Source organism: Strongylocentrotus purpuratus, unplaced genomic scaffold, assembly GCF_000002235.5.
Source record: "Strongylocentrotus purpuratus isolate Spur 01 unplaced genomic scaffold, Spur_5.0 spur5_scaffold_2, whole genome shotgun sequence".
Classification (NCBI taxonomy): Eukaryota; Metazoa; Echinodermata; class Echinoidea; order Camarodonta; family Strongylocentrotidae; genus Strongylocentrotus; species Strongylocentrotus purpuratus.
Window position 1 is genome coordinate 7,338,162 of NW_022145605.1, and position 20,126 is coordinate 7,358,287.

Here is a 20,126-nt window from a genome sequence, read left to right on the forward strand (position 1 = left end):
GCATTACTTTGCAAATGTACATTGTACCTGCATGTATACTTTTCAAAAATGTAATGTGCATGGATGTGAAATGTGAGAGCTGAAGCACTGAACTCTTTTTGAGGAACAAAAGACATTACTGCAATTTGATACCAAACAAAAGTGAACATTGCAGACTGTATTGAGGACAGGAACATTTCTTCAGCTTGAAATATAAAGTTTCAAAGTCTGAGAACAGAGTGCTCATTCATGAAGAGTTATATTTCCAAAGACACTTACTCTGCATGGATCCCAGTTAAGGCAAAGGAACATGAGAAAAACGTTTAGTTGAGCACTCGTATTGTACATGTACATCTTGACACACCAAAATTCAAAGCAGTGCTTACTAATTACAAAATCCCTTTCCTAAGAAATTGATTTTATTGATACTTGAATCGCAATGGCACTGAACGCCGACGACCTGATGAGCACTTACCGACCCTACGGCCACCACTGGCTAGACTCGGCCATTCAGGAAACCCTCTTACCAGGATCACCATGGCAACAGATCTATGACAAGTTGAGCCAGGTCCTCGCCAAGAGGATTCAACCGGAGTTGTCTGATCGGGACAAACGGGCAGCCATCTTTGATATGCTTGGGTCAGGATTCCTTCAGAAGTATCTCAGCAAGTTGACATGGGACAAACCAACGAAGGTATGTGTTTTATATGACTGGTAATGATAACAATACACTTATGTAAATAAGGTTATGTGGAACAATAGGTATTGGATATTAGTTTTGCAGGTCCTAGCTCACCAATTTTTGCTCTAAAAATTCTTGAGCCAATTTTCTTGTTGTGCTGGCATACTCGATACCATTTACCCATGAATTTCAAGAGACTGACTGTATAGTTATAATGACCATTAGCCTGTCTCTTAAAACTTTGGAATTGATTCGAAGTAATCGCAACATGAAATTAATCGAAACTTCTATCTACAGTTGTGATTAATTACAAGTTGCAATTGATTTGAATCAATCGCAACTCTTTACAATACAGAGCCCTAGTATGGTGCCTACATGTACATGTACCGGTACCTTTGAGTTTCTATAGATGTCTCCTATCTGTAAACATGGTTTAAAACTTATTTCATGTGCAAACATCTTTTTTCTGTTGTGTCATTTCATTTCACATAAGGATATGATTAGTTTTAAAGACTTTTTAAAGGAAAATATGCATCAATGATCTTCAAAGTAGAATACTCAACTGCATATGCGAGTGCTTTTCATTTGATTGATCTTCAGATTTGAGGAAACGGTATTAACTGACTTTTTTTGTTGTTATAGTGGTGAGTAGGTTTATTTTAAAACTTATTTGTGACGTGATTTTAGGATCTTGAAAGCTGCAGTCCCGAAGAAAGGAAAGTAATTCTGCAGACAAACCAGCTTCTCCTGAAAGAAAAACTAGACCAAGCAGCAACAGACTGTGGTTACCTGGTACCCAAGAACAAGTCTGGTGACAGTTCCTCTCTCAGCCTATCCTCACCACCTCAAGAACCAGTGCAGGTACCGGAAGAAGTGATCGACACCATTTCCCAAATGGATGCCATATTCAGAGCAGGAATGCACAGGTTAGAGTGGAAACAGATGTGTTTTTGTTTTCGTGATCTAGGAATTAGCCACAGAGACAGTTTGTGTGACTACTTTTAGTTTGCTTCTCTCCTATGGAAAGTTTAGACACCTTTCATAATTCGTAAAAGGGTGATGTTTTTTCTAATCTTTTTTCCAGAGCTGTTCGAGAACCTTCCAGGGCTCTCTTTGATCGAAATCGAAATCGTGCAATCATCTTGTTTTTTTCTTGTTTTTTTCTTAACAAGAGTTACATTTACAGTAGGCTTTTTTCTACAGGAAGAAATATTTGTATTGCCCGGTGACCATATTAATCACTTGCTTTTCATATGCCTTTAAAAAAAAAAATTCCTAGATAGAAGGTATGGTGACAGCAATGCTTTTCTTATAAGTTCTATCTATTTTCTGCTCCACACACATTTTATAACATTTTGTACTGATTTTATAAATGTTTTTAAAATGTTTTTTTTAAAATAAATCATAGATACCTTGTGCAAGAGGGGATGACAGTGCCTCCTAGTCCTAGGTCAGAGTCACCTCAACCAACCAAGCCCCAGCTGACCCATCTTCGTGAGGTCCAACCTAGTCCCAATCATAGAGTAACCTCTCCCCCATCCACTCCATCCGATAACCATGGCGACACCACCACACCCACCACCACCACTGTCCCGAACTGCTGGGGTCAGACGAGTGACCTTCTAGGAAGGTCGCTGTGTGCCATCCTCCGTCGTGACCCGGGTCGCCTGGACGAGGTGTGCAGGAGGCTGATGGGAAGGCAGCTACCAGGAAGCCTAAGACACAAGGTTTGGAACGAGATGATGCTGAGGAACTACAAGCAGGTGCATCAAGGAGAGAAGTAAGTTCACTGGTGCAATTTATGAGATACATAATGTTTGTCTACGTTCTCTTCAAATCATGAAGAATATTATATGCTACTTGGATTTATAACATAGTTACTGTTGTTAAAAATTCTCTGGATGTGAGGCTGATCAAAATAATGTGAAGGTCATCTGCTACTGTACATACATATGATTTTCAGCCTTGTATTTATTTATTTCATCCACATATTAAAAGTATCTCTCAATTTTATCATTGAGTATAAATGATAATACACAATAAAATACCAGATGATAAATAGTCAGTAATGGCCATATATATATATATATATATATATATATATATATATATATATATGGATATATATAGCCTAATTCAGCACAGTATTCTCGAACATTGGTCCTTGAAATAACCCATATCAGATTTTCATAAAGTCAAGAGGAATTTTGAAGACAATACAATCCATTTATAAAATATTGAACTGGTATAACTGAACTTTATTACATGTAAGTATAGAGAATTCTGTACAAGAGTAACTTATGTTATATCTCCTTACCAGCATATCATATTTTGAATGATTATGAGAACAGTAGGAAACAATAACATTTGATGTAAATCAGTGTGTAATAACATATGAGCATAAAAAGCTTTTTTTTATACTATGGGAGAAAATTGTTACATTTAAGATAACTATGACCTGTTTCTTCATTTTTGATCGAGGTATGGAAGAAAAACAAAAACGATTTTCAAAACAAATAGCACTGCTTAAGAAACAAAACAATATAAATAAACTGCCATTTTACCATTTCCATTGTTTTTTAATCATTAGAAGCTCTGAATGGTTTTTGAGACAAAACTTTGCTAAGACTGTAATGAGAGGCAAGGCGGAGCTTGGTATCACCATGACAACCAACTCACCCATCAACGGCCTGCTAGAGACAGCAATACAGGAGGTTTGTCATAAGTATGCCCTTTCCATTTGTTATGTTCTTTTCTTTTGCATTTTGTGCTTGTCTTTATTATGAATATTGTTGCATTTTGTAATTATGGTCAAGATATTTGGATGTACATGTAAACATTCTTGTTTTATGTTGAAGGGAGGCGTTTTGAAAGTGCAGTGGTTTTGATATATGGTGTGTTTTTACCAGTGCTCTTTTTAAGTTTGCCAGACCTTTTTTTAGAGGCTACCAGAGCTAAATTGCTCGCTGGCCTCATGTATCGTTTTCACTGCTTGTAAGTCTTTATTAAAGACAGTTATTTGCAATTAGGTGCTGATGAATTTTCTTGAAACTTATTTCATTGATTCCTCAGAAATATAGCAACACACCATGTCTGCTGAAGCATAGAGGTCAGACGCTCCCCAAGCATGCCCTGGAGGCTCTCAACATTCTGTATGTCTTTGATAGAAGCTACCAACCTTACTACATTCATTGGCTCTATCCACTGCATCTGGCTCTCATGGAGAAATCTCAAGGAGATACTCAAGGTTAGACGATATTGATGCTGATAATGATGATGGCATTGGTGATGATGATGACAGTGGTGATGATGGTGGTGGTGATGGTATTGTCAATGATAATGATGATGATGATGATGATGATGATGATGATGATAATGAAGATAAAAATGACGATGATGACGATGATGATGATGATGATGATGATGATGATGATGACGACGACGACGACGATGACAACGACGATGACCATGATGATGATGATGCTGCCTTGTATATCAGTATTAATATTGTTCTCCCTGAGGGCCCTGCAATCCTATTATTACCCTGGAGGATCAGGAAGTTGATATTAAGAGGAGGTGGAGGTGGATGATCATGATGATGATGTTGATTATTATCTTAATGATAACAAGATATCACACAAGATTCCTATCCTCTATGAATTCTACCCTGGCTTGGGCTTGGTAGTCGGTATAAAACACTGGAACCCTTCACCTCTGGAATCTACCTGCTATGCTTGACCTCAGGTCCTGATGACCTTCCCTATGAGCTAGCCCTTCAGCTGCACCTCCTACGTAGCTACACCTTTCCTCGCTGGTCCCATTCATCTCTTTAATCTATCCCCTATGCTTCCCCTTAGGTCCTGATGACCTTGCCTATGAGCTAGCCCTTCAGCTGCACCTCCTACGTGTGCACCTTTCCTCGCTGGTCCCATTCATCTCTTTAATCTATCCCCTATGCTTCCCCTTAGGTCCTGATGACCTTGCCTATGAGCTAGCCCTTCAGCTGCACCTCCTACGTAGCTACACCTTTCCTCGCTGGTCCCATTCATCTCTTTAATCTACCCCCTGTGCTTTCCCTCAGGTCCTGATGACCTTCCCTATGAGCTAGCCCTTCAGCTGCACCTGCTACGGAGCTACACCTTTCCTTGCTGGTCCGCGGTCCTAGCCGTGGCTCAAGACGTGATGCAGGTCATAGAGAGGGAAGATCCAGAGTTCTTCAACCATCTTATGAAATGCAGCAAGACCAATGTCAAGCTAGACCCCAAGGTACTCTTATACTGCTGATTTAATTTGAAAGTCCACATACTGTCCGCAAACTATTGAAATTAAAATGTTAATTACTTTTTGTATCTTTTAATCATTCACTTAATTGTTCCATCTAAATTGCACCAAGCTGATATATTCGGCAGCAGAATCTTGCTTACCAGTAATCAAAGTGATACATGCAAGTGCGACAAAGGAATATAATTCATGCAAATCATTCTTATGAGTTTTTTACATAACTAATATTTAATGTATCCTTCCTTATGTAACATTTTCAATAAATACGCTGACATATTTTGCATCAAATAAGACATTGATAGGCCATTAAAGGTGAACTCTGTATGCTTTCTTATGATGAGATTTATTTGTGGTAAGAATAATTACAGCTTTCCTTCTCATCCTACCATGTTTAAAATTCATATTTTCAAATGCAATTTAATGTTTTTTCTACATACATGTAAAAAGAAGCTATAATCATTAAATCATTGTTCCCTGTACATTTCTCCTTTGCCTTTTCCCAGGATTTCCTTGTGCACCAGATACATGAGGAGCAACAGAAGGCATCATCACTAACTTCCCATGTTCCTCGTGATGCTGTAACTATGGCAACAGGAAGCAGTGAAGAGAGACAGATGCTTGCAAGTCCTCTTATGTTCCTCAGGAAATGGCTTGGAGAGGTGAGAGAAAACAGGCTGCAATTTATCCTTGGATCCCTTTTTAGATATTTGGTGGTAAACTGACAAACAAAAAGCAAAACCAAAGAATGAAAAAAAAACGTCAGCCAACTTTGCATGTAAACGAATAGTAGGTGGGAATGGAAATAGAAACAACAGCTGAATACAAAAATGTCCCCTTTACCCATACTCGCTGATCTGTATGTTGTTTCATTAGCTGCACAGTATTTTGTAATTGGTCTGAATGGTTCTTTAGGCAGGTCAATATTGATACTAATGGCCTCTTGCAGGCACTGACTGACCGTGTTATCCCAAACATTCAGTTTAAGCAGTATTCCTAGTCACAATTGAGATTGAACTTGGTTATTGTACATGTATGAAATAGTTCAAGATGTTTGTAAGGCAGTGAAGAAATCACTGGACTTATATAAGTGATCAATAAATCAGAACCTTTCATTTCCTCATTTGAAGAAGAAAAAAGAATTCTGAGAGTTTTGTCTTGTACATTTATTGTATGCTATTTTCTGGTCCCTATTATTCATTTGAGATATTTGTTAAACACACATTTATTATTTTATTATTGCTATGTTACTGTATTTAAACCTTTGGATAATAAAACCTCAACTCAACCCAACTCAACATTTGAAACTGTGCAGGGCTTTGTAGGTGTGTGCGACACCCAGGCTGTTCTCCTCATCTGGGATCAGTGTTTCATGAGTGGATGGAGTCATGAAGTCCTCTCTAGACTCTGTCTCTCACTTCTCACGCTACTGAGAAAGAACTTCATGGAAACGGCACAGGACTACCATGTCATGAAACAGGTAAGGCAATAAAGGCATAATGGTTATGATGCCCAGCAGCTTCCCCATAACAGACTCATTGGCTGAGGCCATTTGTTCAAGATGCTTATGTTTTTATGGGGGTTGATTTGATATTCATTTATTTTGGTTTGATATGATATGTCTCCCAATTTCTACCTTTCCACCTTTCATTAATTTGTCTTTTCCTTTAACCTTTATCTTTTTTTCTTTCTCTATTTCTCTCTTTATTTTAGTCCTTTTAATGTAGCTCATGCAGTTTCCTCAGAACAAAAACATTGGCTAAGGTTACTCTGGTTGAGTAAATGATGCTTTCTTGGTGTTACTCATTCAATAAACTACCCTTTATCTCAATCCAAATCTTTTAATTTTTATTTGTAACTTGCAATTGTCAACATTTACACTTTGTACTATGCTTGACTATCATTGCTATTGTTTATTTTGTCTCTTCTTGAAATTATACTAATGATGATAGATATTTGTCAGTGAGCCATGCAGACTGTACACCTTGGACATACAAAAGGCATTCCAACATTTGCAGAACGAGGGTAGCGTGACTGATATACCATCCCTGAACCGACGCCCAGTAGCCAAACCTGAAAAGTAAGTGTACATACAAATAAACAGATGAACATTTTCATCAATGCAAAAGCACTCCTTTTACATATTCATTGAAATACCTACACATGTTTAAGGCCAGCTTGTTGCAAGTCAACAAGCTTTCTAGAAGCTGACGTAAATTTTCAAATTGAATGAAATTCTTTATGTATCATCCAGTCGTCTTAGCAGAATAAATTATGTTGGAAAACAGGAACAATGTATCAATATGTGATCAATATTGATTCGGTTGCTTATTAGAAAGATATTTTAATGTGTCAAAGGATTTCAATTAGTTGTTGCTGCTATTTTTGAGAGAGATATGCTGCTGCAGAAATTTGAATTTGGTTGAAAAAGGAGGTCCTTTTTAAATTTAAGGAAAATAGTAGAATGATATTTTTTTGAAAAATGGGGAAAAAATATAAGTTGACGATTAACTGTATACCTAGGCTTATCAAAATTTATCCATATGACATAGTTTTCTCCTAAAAGGTTGTATTGCACTATTGGAAACAAGGAACTATACTGGTATTGAATTTATGCTTTATTCTCTTTTCATTAGTCATTTCCAATTGTTATTTTTCTTGATTTCCTTTAAATAGTTCTCAAATTCTGAGATTGCCCTCAGAGTTGGCTCTTAAAATGAAAAGACGATCTCCTCTGAGACCGGTAAAAACACCCCAAGTAGAGCCCCTACCTCGTTACCCCTCCTCCCCCCAGGTAGCCACCCCAACCCCCAAACCAAGTCCCCTTCCACCTGTTAAAACCAGTACCCCAGCAGGGGCACATGATAGCACCCCTGTGAGTGACCATCCACCCCCTGGTCCCCCTCAGTGGGGTAATGTCACACCCTCTGTAAGTCTGCACTCTAGTTTGGCTTCTGGGTCATTGCAGGGTCTCTAAAACAATGCTTACTGCACTGCACTTGTATGGTATTAAGCTTGCTTGCTCTATCAAGCTGGGTGATGGGGTAAAGGTGAATGCTCCTGTGTACAATTATGTTATATATGAGTCATGAATAATTATTTTTGTGATAGTCTACGAGTTGCACGTGTCATCTTGTTGAAAAATAGGTGGTGGTTATAATTACTGAAAGATGTTGAGCACGAAACATAATTTTTTAGTTGTATGTTGGTCATATCTTCTACTTAACAATTTTGTATTGTGATGTATTGTGGATGCATAAATTGAAGCTAATTTGTGTATGTTATGTATATGTATTTTGTTGTGTATACGGTACTTTATACTAGTGTGTTCTTTTGTGTGTGAAAAGTGATTTGCAAAGTAAAAAATTAAATCATGCCTTGACATAAAGTATTGTATGTCCCCAAAACAGTTATCCTTTTCTTTTCTTTTTCATATATAATTAATAGAAAATTTCATGGCAAGAATAGTCTATTTGGACTAATTGCCAAATAAAGCCAAAACACAGAAAAAGAAGCATTGGATCATTACATAGTGTTACAGGCTAATTCAACAATTGCCATGTTTGTTCCATTCATACCATCAAATGGTCCCCCCCCCCCTAAATTTGTGTTCAAGAAAAACCACATATAACAGAAAAACAACAGAATTTGAAACTGAATTTGTTCAGTCAATTTTAAATTTAAAGTTAAACTGAAATGGCACTCTGTAAGATTCCCTTTAACAATAACTAAGATTATTTCAATGTACTTTTCAAATTTGTTCTATATCAATGTACATGTTGTCAATCACTAATCATTTATTAAGTCTCTTTTGCAAATTGGCAACTTCTTTTCTTGTTGCAGGGCTGTTTACAGTGTTGGTGAATGTGCTATCTTGTTGAATATGCTTAACATACCTATTGCTTACATTACTGCTGTGGGAAATATGTCTGAAATCATATGCATGGTCATGAAAAGAAATTGCAATACCTCCAAGTTTTTTTAAAGACAGACTGCCATGGTTTGTCTATTCAGATGTCAAGAAAACATTTGGGAAAAAAAAACATCTTAAAGACATATTTGTAATTGCACATCACTCCGTGAGAAACAGTAGTATTTCAACATTTTGAGATCAAATGGAGAATCAAGATATTTTATAACTTCTAATAGCATATAACATGATTATAACTTATCAATCAAAGTACATGGCTGTCTCAAAAATACTTTCAGTAAAATGTTTTTCTTTGGTATGTGGATTTCTAATACTTTTCTTTGTTTGTTGTCTTCACTTTCTTCACTTTGCACCCTTTAATGCACCCTAACAGAAAATATCACAGCCCACCTGTAACCTTTGACCCATCTCATTATGCGCATCTTATCCATAGCATTTCCACCACTAACCTTACTAACATTCAATCATCATCCGTCACCGTCCAAGAGGATGCAGGGACTATCCCACCATCATCCAAAGCCACACCTACTTTCATGGTCCCTCCTATCTTCATAGCCCCTCCTACACCCATGGCTCCTCCTACATCCATAGCTCCTCCTACACTCACTGCTCCTCCTACATCCATAGCCCCTCCTACATTCATAGCCACACCCTCCCAGGTTTCCCCTCCTGTCATAAAGCCTCGCCTGTCTCAAGGCACAGAAGTTGGGCCTAGTCTTCTAACAGTAAATATTTCTGGAGATGAAGTAAAGGGCCCTAGTACCAATCTTCAAGGTGGAAGGTAAGATTGGGGTAATATAATATTATTTTTTTTCTGTAAGAGACAATCATATCACATAATGATATTGTGATCTTATATGTAATTTGTATTTGATAATGTAAAGCGCATAGAGGATTGTCTTTGATGATTATTATGTGCTATATAAATCACAATTATTATTATTATTATTATTATCATTTATATCAAACTTGAGATTTCTGTGTAGGAATAACAGCATGCAAAGTCTATTTGTCTTGTTTTGATGATGAGAAAACCACTTACAAATGTTGTCACTCTAGTGACCGCCTCTATAGAAAGACCACATGTTTAGAAAGACCATAGTATAGTAGTTCTCATTAAATGTTGTATGTCAGAATTCTGTACATAATAAGATACCACCTGTCCATAAAATCTTATTTTCCTCTCTCCCATGAATACACAGAGGATTCACTATATTCATATTTAGAGGCTTTTTACACCAGAAAGAAACAAATTCTTAGAATTTGCCAATACCTTATGCTTATTTCCAACTCCTGATACCCCTCTCCTATAATTGTTACCCCTTCCTCTTGATGCAACAGGATGCAACAGGTCTTACCACTGGTAGAAGACGAACCGGTCTGGGTGCCCTTTGACCCCCGTGCATCATCGGACCTACCCAATGCACCAGCTCCGATGGAAGGTTTTGATCTCTACGTAGATGGTGTACGCTTCCTGCCCGACAACGCTACCATAGTCAAGGTATGCATGCTCTGCTTGATATTCATAGTCAAATTTATCATAGTGGCTGCCTTTTTATAAAGGCTGCTTGCATATATTCTGAAACCTGTCTATAAAGACCACCCAAGAGAGACAAGAACAGTGGTCTTTATAGGCAGGTAGTCTATATGTACAGGTTCCTTGAGTACATGTTTCAATGAGAAACCAGTTTCAAGGGAAACAAAAAAATGTGGTCTTTCTATACAGGTGGTCACTAAAGCAGGTTTGACTGTACAATGGTCACCTATAATGTCTCCCTGTATGATGAAACATGTAAACAAGAATTTGTCTCGAAGAGGCCTGCATCTGTCTGTAGTGGTCACGTTTTACTGTTTCCTCTTGGTGACCTTTATAGGCAGGTTTGACTGTACCTGCATTGATAATTGTGAAGAGAGATTACACCTTTTTAAGATCATGTGCATGTGTACGTACATGTAGTACATGTATGTAGAGAAGGTAACCATGCAATAGTAATCTCATGTCGCAAAACAGTTGACAGGTCTTGATAGAATGTGCACTCCTATTGTGTGTACCACAATAATGATTTAAAACACATTATTTGATTGAGATGTCATGAAGATGGATAGACTATGTAAAGCTAAACCTAGTTTTCCCTATATATATCAACGATATTTGCTATTTTCGATTCATCAAGATTTGGCAGAGACGTTGAGTTTTACTTAATTAAAACTGAAATAGGTAATTGAAATCATCTCAATTATTTTTGCCCGTATGGCACACACAATGTGATTATAGCTCTATCTACAAGGCTTTGTAAACCAAGTAAATTGCTCAGGGGCAAAAAGAATCTTTTCAGTATTAAAGCCATGAAAGTTGTTTGTATAGCAATGTAATCTTCTGTAAAAGGTCATACATACAACTTTCTTTGAATCCATTTCTTGAATAAAATCAGGTTACAGTCAAAGAGAGATTTGCCACTGCACACCGGAGCACTAGCCTTGAACTTTGTACCCTGCCTGACCTGACCTGTTCGGCGCACGCTCGCTGCCCAAAGTTCGACTACCGGGAAGAGATCGAGAGAGCACTGCCGGACCAGCTGGTGGAGTTACGAGTCTGGACCGTGGATAGATACACCCATCAGGTGGTTGTTGTAGGAGTCTGTGTAGTGAAGGTCTACAATGGGGAGACCAAGAAGGTGAGTTTATGAAAGGCCCCTCAAGCTGTTGGTCAGTTTTATTGTGATATTTAAAGGCCCCCCCCCCCCACCCCCTCCCTCCCATAAAATTTACTATGGAAAAAAAATAGAGAAAGAAACAGGAAAAGAAGGTGATACCCTTTCCACTCCGTCCCATCACTCAATGACCTTAGTTTTCCCTATTTCATCCATCTAATAATAATGTCCAAGTACCCCACCCCCCCCTCCCCCTCTGAATCCTAGTGTCCCCTCAATGACTGGAACACTGTTAAATAAATGCCACTCAGTTCCTTGTTTCAAGAGATCTTTGTCAAAAGAATTTTACCCCCATTGTAATTATTCACATTAATTCTTTAATTTTGGTTGCTGTTAACATGTTTCTTCTTGATTTCACTATAGCTTAATATTGGAGGTCATCAGATGCGTTTACGATCAGGCTACCCAGCGCCTCATGGGCCTATCCTGCCCCAATCGCTTGATCACCTACCATCATTACCAGGCTGCTCAGTCCTTCTCAGACTCCTTCCGCCCTCTAAGGTATGTAACCTTTTTTAGTGCTGTGAGTCTGCAGTCCCGACTAATAGCTCTGTCTTATATGTATATATATATATATATATATATATATATAACCAAATAAATTTCTATTTGTAGACATTGTATGTTTTTGAAGAATAAGAAAATCTATTCTCCAGATGCAAGTCTTCATGTGGGAGCTCACAGCTCCTCCCTCCCACCCCCCCCCCCCCCCCAACTAAAAAAAACAACATATTTGCATGCATGTTGTCTGATTGGTTTACTTTATATATTCCTCCATTGTAACAAGAACAGCTGCAATATGTAGTATTCCCTCCACCCCTCTTTCTAATTTTTGATCTAAAACCATGCTTGCTAATAATCTGAAATATACGTCACATGGTTTAAACTTTCCTATGGGGTCTGAAAATGAATATGATAACAAGAATGGAAATTCCTGATATGTGCAGGTATTCGTTGAGCCATTACCCTACAGCAGTGGGTTCTACCAGTCCGAAGTCTGCAAACCAACAGAGTCTGAGATCAACGTGATTGGACATTATAAAGCAAAGCAAGATTGGAGTCAGACGGTGAGAGATGTGGCTTTGGAGTTGGCAAGAAGAGAAGGTATGGCTTAAAGTTTGAATCAAGATATTTCACAATAGGGTTATATATGAGACTCTCTCTCTCTCTCTCTCTCTCTTTCTCTCTCTCTTTAACTCTCTCTTTCTCTCTCTTTCACTCTCTCTCTCTCTCTCTCCCATTCTGTCTTTTCTCTCTCCCTCTCTCTCTCTCTCTCTCTCTCTCTCTCTCTCTCTCTCTCTCTCTCTCTCTCTCTCTCTCTCTCTCTTTCTTATGCCAATATCTTCTCTCTTCTAGTATTTGGCCCTTCACCTTAAATCTCCCAATGTTTCTTTCTTGTTCCCTTTTTCAATACCTTCCCTCTTAATTAGTTTTTAGTCTTGACTTGTTTTATTGGTAGACAGTCAAAGAAGAGGGGAAGACCTCGTAAAGGCTTTCTAGACGATATAATCGCAGAATGTGGAGCAACGGTATGAAACGATGAAACGGTTGGCTCAAGACCGAGGAACTTGGAGAGAAACTTGGAGAGACACTTGATATAGAATTTCGAATGGGTCACTGAACCTGTCATAAACTGACAGATCACTATTGATGATGTACAACTCAATTATTCATACCTCTTGTAAATTTGATGTTTTTTGTGTTATTCATAGCTCAGGGATGCAATTTGGACTGGTTTAATTAGGGCTGTTGTTGAATACTTTAAAATGTAAACTTTAATATGTCATATTCTCAAGAATTATAAATGGGAACAAATCAATTTTGTACATACTTAAGGAAATGCCAAAGTTGGTAAGGGGATGAATAATTTAGTCGTTAGTTGTAGATAAGATTTCTTTTGGGCCAGCTTGATGTTGTATTTGCCTCTTCCGTGTCATCAAGTCTTTAAGACATACGTCATTCACACTCTAACATCACGTTTTTTTTTCATTTTTAGATGACACAAAGTCCACCTCCACCAGTGATGACGAACATGATGGTCCTGAATTTGCTAGCAACCAAGAAGAAAACAAGATGGCCGACGCCTGGCCCAAGATGTCCGACGAAGAGATAGAAACCTGGATGATGGAGCGACTCAAGGCCAAACACCAACCCCCTGAGAGCCTGCCCCCATTGCTAGAGATTGAGCGTTGTGTTGATTATGAGAGAGATACAGGGGTGGCCATCAAGATCAGGACAGCGTTTGGCTTACAAGGTATGTATGCATCAGTAGCATTTGAATTAGCTCTCAACTTGATCTTATCACATCGAATGTGGTATTTGCATTATTCAAGATACTATGTTTCTGATAGAAGTTCATGATGTATATACAGTTACTTAACTGCCAACCATTTAGATGTTGTAGAAATGCTAAGACATATGTTTTAGGCCTTTAAAATATTGTTCTGGATGGACCCAAGAGTCCTCTCTTTTTCTAAACATGTCCATGTAAAAGCAAACAAAGTACACAGAATTCCTTCTTGGATTGCTGTCCTCCTAAAGATTCTGTGAGGGAATATATAAACTGAAGGTCCGTTTAGAGTGGTCCTATCTTATTTATCTTAGAGCATGTCAATGCGGCCTTGAAGGATTTAGTTGTTTTTTGTAAGACAGTTGAGGGGGTAACTTGTTCCAGTCCTTTGTTGTTCTTGGGAAGAATAAGTTTGTAAGTACTTCAGTTCTGGTATAGTTAGTCTGTAATTGGAATTGGTGACCTCTTCTTTGTATTTCCCCTTCTGGGATACCCAATTTTTTGCAGCATTTAGAAAGTTTGCAGGCATGAGATATGACAAAAATAAAACCTGTGCTTACTTTTTGTTGTCCATCTTACTTCCTCTCTCTCTCTCTCTCTCTCTAGCTGAAAACTGTTACAGCATCGTACTTACCAGAGTGCTCCCTGGTCCAGCCTCTCAAGAGATTTTGGATTCTGGGCACGGTAGGTCTAGCAGGTCCCAGTCCTTCTTGACTAAAGAGATGGACCTAGACAGTCACATGAAAGCACCAAGGTGGAAGGACAAGGCCACAGTAAGTCAATACCATCATCACTCCTTAACAATGTGGTCTTACTAGGTTTTGAACCCAGGACTTTATGGTTCTGAGACCCTTGCTCTGACCTCTGAAGCACCATACATTTATCATTAATAATAATAATAATAGCTCACATTTATAATGCGCTAATGCGGTTCTAGGTGCAGTACATATTATTACCCAGTCATTGGATTCAGGCTTCCCTGCGCACAATATATGCACATTCTCCACTCCCTGGGGAGCATTCCGGCCAGTCGCCATTTTACAAGCGCCACTTGCTCATCCAACCACATCAACTTTTGCATCCTAGCGGGTACCCATAGAACACTTGGGAGGAGAGTGTCAAATGTAGATTAACATCTTGCCAAAGGACATTAGTGCCGTGTCGAGGATCGAACCACGACCTTCAAATTTCAAGTCAAGTGCTCAAACCACTCAACTACGACACTTCTACTAATAGGATGGTAGTTTAATGGGATGGTAATCATTCAAAAAGGTTGGCTTCAATGTGAACAAGAAAATAATTGAAACAAGTTCATGCAGGTTTTACATAACCTAAAAATGATCAAGAAACTAATGATATTTTTAGTCCTACTACATACAAAATCCATATTATGTTAAATATTTTCCCATTTCTTGGGGCAGGTTTTGCGGCCTGTCTATGATGAAAATTCTAATTAAAAAAATGATCAAGAAACTAAAGATATTTTTAGTCATACTTCATACAAATGACTAAAAATCCATATGATGTTCAATATTGTCCCATTTCTTGGTGCAGGTTTTGCGTCCTGTCTATGATGAAAAGTCTGTGCTTCTGCTTCAGTTCTTCTGTCTGGAGGTGATCTACAAGGTTGACCCAGCAGGTCTCACCAAGGCCGTGATCCAAGCTCCAAAGGGCAAAGGTCCTTTGAAATTGGATAACTCCTCCTGCCAGGGCTGGGGTGTGCTGCCAATCTTTGACAGGAATTGTGTCATCCAGGGAACGTTCATCATCCCCATCTTTCAGAATGATAAAGATAAGGTAAGTAGCACCTTCTACATGTATGTGGTGCCAAGCATTGTTTTGTTTTGGAATAACAAGAATTTTTATATGCTGATAAATGGTTATGAGAATCTTTTTTTAATATTCATCATTTAATAAAATAATGTCACCAATATCTAACAATAATCAGTAATCAGATATCATTCAATATTATAGTATTAATGACTGCTTTGAGAGAAATAGTTGTTTTATTACGCTCAAGGGAAGGTTAGAATTGTGCTATTCCCCGAGGCTTGCCGAGGGGAATAGCCCAATTGTAACCTTCCCGAGAGCGTATGAAAACAACTATTTCTCGAATATTAAAGCAGTCATTAATACTTTTATATGCCGAAAAAAAATAGACTAAAAAATGAAAAATGAAAAATATTTATCAATTTTGTCGAAGACGGGATTCGAACCCTTGCGTACAACAAGAGGTGTACCGAAAACCAACGCTTAGACCACTCGGCTATGGCCCGCCGTTAACATGCTTGGCAGTTTTCTCCAATATATACATTAAAATGAATTGAAACCGGCTTCGCGTGTGATGAATGCTTCGCAAAAGCTCCATATACGGACTCTTCTTTTACTTTTGCAGTGCATATTGGCACGAACTTAGATCAAGATCTATCGGCAGATGTTGTTTTTTTGTTTTTGGAAGTTTATTTTCGTCTTCATGTCAACAATGCAAGATAAAATTGTCGGTAAGATCGATCGAGATTCAATTGTATTGAAATTACCGACCAATCCTTCGCACACATACGGCATCCTCCATCGCTCAAACCATTTTTTAACATGTAAACCTATGGGGTAACCATGCATAAACATTTTAACTATTTTTAATAACCATGGTTATTAAAAATATTGAAATGTTTATGCATGGTTACCGAGAATTTTACAGGAACAGTTGAAGTTTATGAATGCAATTCGACCAATCAGATGGCTGGATTTCTTAAGTGAGGTATATAATGACATTTATCAAGGAGAGAGAGGACAATAACAAGAGGATGAAAGAGAAAAAGACAAAGAGAGAGAGAGGAGAGATTGAGTGGAGAGAGATAAAGACAGGCAGAGAGAATGGGAGAGAGCTTGATCTCATAGTAAATGTAAAAGGACTTCAGTGGGAGTCATGATGAGAACAGGAACAGGGAGAAGGTGTGTGGGAGAGAGAGAGAGTGTGTGTGTGAGTGGGAGAGGAAGAAAGAAAGAAAGAAAAATAGAAGAAAGGGCAAAAAATGATGCGAATAGTGGAAACCAACCCCAACTTTGTCAACTTTCTTCTCCTCATCTTTCTCATCTCCTCCCATCCTCTCTGGCTCCAGCCCTTCCTGAAGGGTCTGAGGGATGCCCCTAGCCTTGAGTCCTGGATGAGGGTCTCTGTGGAGAAGAAGCTGATCAGGGTCCATCCTCGTCACCCCTCGGCCATCGTCTCTATCTGGGATGGTCACTTCTACCAGGGTCAAACCGTTCCTCTACCGGTAAGTAGTCATGATTGTTTGTTGGCTTTTGACTTTTACCTCCAGACACCATATATACTTATATCACAGGCTTAGACTTTGTCAGACTTTTGTGAAAGGAAAAAAATACAAAAAGAAGGAAAAGAAGGGAGGAAAGAATGAAGGAAGGATATAAGAACAAAAGAAAAATAGAAAGAAAGAAAGAAAGAAAGAAAGAAAGGAGGAAGAAATGATATAAGAACGAAAGAAAGAAAGAAGTAAGGAAAGAATGAAAGAACAAAGAAAGAACAAAGAAAGAAGGAAGGGATGAATGAAGGAAAGAAATAATGATCAAAAATTGTGTTAATGTAGGAAACCAACTGCATATATGTATCCATTTATTCCTTTACTCTTCTTACTCCTCATCTCCATATCCTTTGTGGTGACACATCACATATGGTGCTTCACTCTGCTTCAGATCAGTTGTAAACCTTTATAAGATTCGACCTAGAACAAACTTGTAATGGTAGGCCTTACAGTATCCCATGTTCAACTTCTCTACTCCTTTCTTGTGCAGAGGAGAGACTATTTCTTACACATCGCTGGGGACTTCAAGAAATTCTCTAAGGCTTCTCAAGACAAGACCGGCCATCCCCTGAATCACATCGTCCTTCGTAGCCTGCCCTCTGTAGTCCAATCAGAGGGAACAAACAGCGCGCACTACCTCAAAGAAATGCAGAACTTTGAAGAGTCCATGCATGATATTGCTACAGATTTGGTGGTGAGTATCCCCTCAAGGAATCAAAGAAAGGTTGTATTGTTTGTAGCTATTTGGTATGGGGTACATGTATAATTAAACATTAGTTGCCATCTGTCCATAAACACACCACTTATTATAGATTCAGCTCGAAACGTCCTTTCTCATTTAAACCTATACATAACAATTAAACCTTTATAAAGATTAATATCTAAATAAAATATTTTTTAACAATTTACTATACATATTCAATTTAATTACTGTACATTTAATATATGAATCATATTTTGTAACTTCCAAGCTTGTACATATACAATGTATAAATCATATTTTGTAATTTCCAAGCTTGATTTCTGTACTGGCATACATGCCCTCCTGTCATTATTTCTACTGCACTGTTTTCTTTATTTTCATCCTCAAAGTGAAATTAGTAAGCTGCATGCTGTTCTTCACTTCCCTCACAGCTAAGGATCCTGAGTTATTGTGAATGGTACTCTAGGATGTCCAATTTCGTTATCATTGACTCATTACCTCACTGTTGCTTTGACCAATAACTATGTGAGTGTTGCTTATATCTGGTCTTTTTTTTCTGTACTCGCAGGAAGATGCCCTCCTAACAACCGGTCAGGCTCCGTTGACCGCAGGCTCATAAGACCTGGAGAGGAATATTCATCAGTAGCAATCTTTCCAAAGACAGGTTTAGTGACCCTGACCTGTCATCCTCTCACGATGCAACCTCAAGCCAACTGCTCCACTTTCTAATGTCCCACTTCTCCACAATTTTTACAAAAAGATCATGTCTCCCTTGTGTCTTCTTTATCTTCAGGCGACCGTCTAAGAGTGTGATGATCAGTTAGCTGTCACATCACATGATGTGTCTAAACCCGGGACCCGTAACACAAAACTTGTCGTCAATGACAAATGACAGTCTTTGTTATAAGCTACTGAAATCCTTGCTTCGGATTGGCTATCAGCAGATTTGTCATTGGTCATTGAAAAAAGGCTTTGTGAATCGGTTCCCAGTTCTTTTATTGTCTTCTGATTGTTTAAAGTAGTATAGCTTCTCATGAACATTATACAAGAGAGAGATTTTCAAGTAATAATCAAACGAAACTTGAATGAAACTAATTCAAAACCTTGTTATTAAGTGTGTGATAGAAAGAGAGTGACATTGAAAGTATCAAGTTTTGCATCATAGTATATAAATATACAGTGTACATATTGCACATTTATACATTAAGTTTGATTGTATGTCAGTTTTTACAGTTGCTTATGGGCGATATATCTACATATGGTGTAAAGTTTGCTCATCGAAATGTATTCTGTGCTTTTTATGTGTGTGCTTCAGTATTCTTTTGGATTTTTCTTCTTACACAATCAGTGAAATTAGATTTAAACATTTTAAAATTTCATGTATTCAATAAGAATGTATTTATTTGCATGTTTGCTATGGGTTGTAGAATTTTTATATTATGAAAGTTAGATCAATACTGATGTGAATTTATACTTGTTTTGATGTTGTTTTTAATACTCGATAATAAAGAAAACAACTCCATTTCTACCATCTCTATTTACTGTACATGTACAATGTGTGCATCATATTTGCATTTCAGATGCAAGGCTTTGCTTGAAAATGAGAATTAAATGAATTGTTTTAATGTAATCATGAATTGTCTGCTAGTGATATTTTCCATGATCTGTATGCATTGTTAGTTTGTACATTTGAGTTCTTATACAGTCCATAACATTGCCGTGAATAACTTAACCCCATTACACAAGCGCATCAAACCCTTTAACCCTCAAAGCTTCAACGTGCCTTAATATCCTATTGATCATTTGTGTTTTATTGATAGAAGGTGTATGTGATAAAGAGAGCAAAAGAGTAACAGTGAGAGACAGAGAGAGCAAGAGACAGAGAGAGCAAGAGACAGAGAGATATATATATATATATATATATATATATATATACAGATACTGAGAGTAAGAGGCATAATATTATTAAATGACAGGAAGAGAGAGAGGGAAGAGAGAGAGGGAAGAGAGAGAGAGAGGGAAAGACAGAGAGACAACAGACAGACAGAGACATGCTAAATTTAATGACAACTTTAACCTCTTTTATTTATCAGATCATGATACAGTTATCAAGACACATTGATATGAAAATACAACTTCATACATAAAGAAGTACATGGCTGAAAACCTGATCAGGTTGGTGGTTTAAAATGTGCTTTAAAAATCTCTCACAGCACCCAACAAAGATATGGG

The 20,126-nt window shown here is 37.9% G+C and overlaps 1 protein-coding gene across 1 annotated transcript; it reads left to right on the forward strand.

The window, feature by feature from the left end:
* Positions 1–388: 388 nt before the first annotated feature.
* Positions 389–19,524, forward strand: LOC100888375. The gene is made up of 20 exons (XM_030991548.1): positions 389–673; positions 1,349–1,587; positions 2,070–2,441; positions 3,252–3,375; positions 3,734–3,908; positions 4,743–4,927; positions 5,446–5,601; positions 6,255–6,419; positions 6,892–7,019; positions 9,244–9,651; positions 10,212–10,371; positions 11,303–11,545; positions 11,945–12,082; positions 12,529–12,685; positions 13,578–13,835; positions 14,478–14,644; positions 15,426–15,668; positions 16,991–17,146; positions 17,682–17,885; positions 18,463–19,524. Exons 1-20 carry the CDS (start codon positions 419–421, stop codon positions 18,511–18,513), a joined length of 3,984 nt encoding a protein of 1,327 aa, XP_030847408.1. The 5' UTR covers positions 389–418; the 3' UTR covers positions 18,514–19,524.
* Positions 19,525–20,126: the final 602 nt, after the last annotated feature.

Bases quoted from the DNA above. Each gene is read 5' to 3' on its own strand.
- LOC100888375 (XM_030991548.1), top strand. From the start codon at position 419: ATGGCACTGAACGCCGACGACCTGATGAGCACTTACCGACCCTACGGC. The intron at 3,909-4,742 runs GTTAGACGATAT...GCTTTCCCTCAG, and splicing joins ATCTCAAGGAGATACTCAAG to GTCCTGATGACCTTCCCTAT. The intron at 15,669-16,990 runs GTAAGTAGCACC...CTCTGGCTCCAG, and splicing joins TTCAGAATGATAAAGATAAG to CCCTTCCTGAAGGGTCTGAG.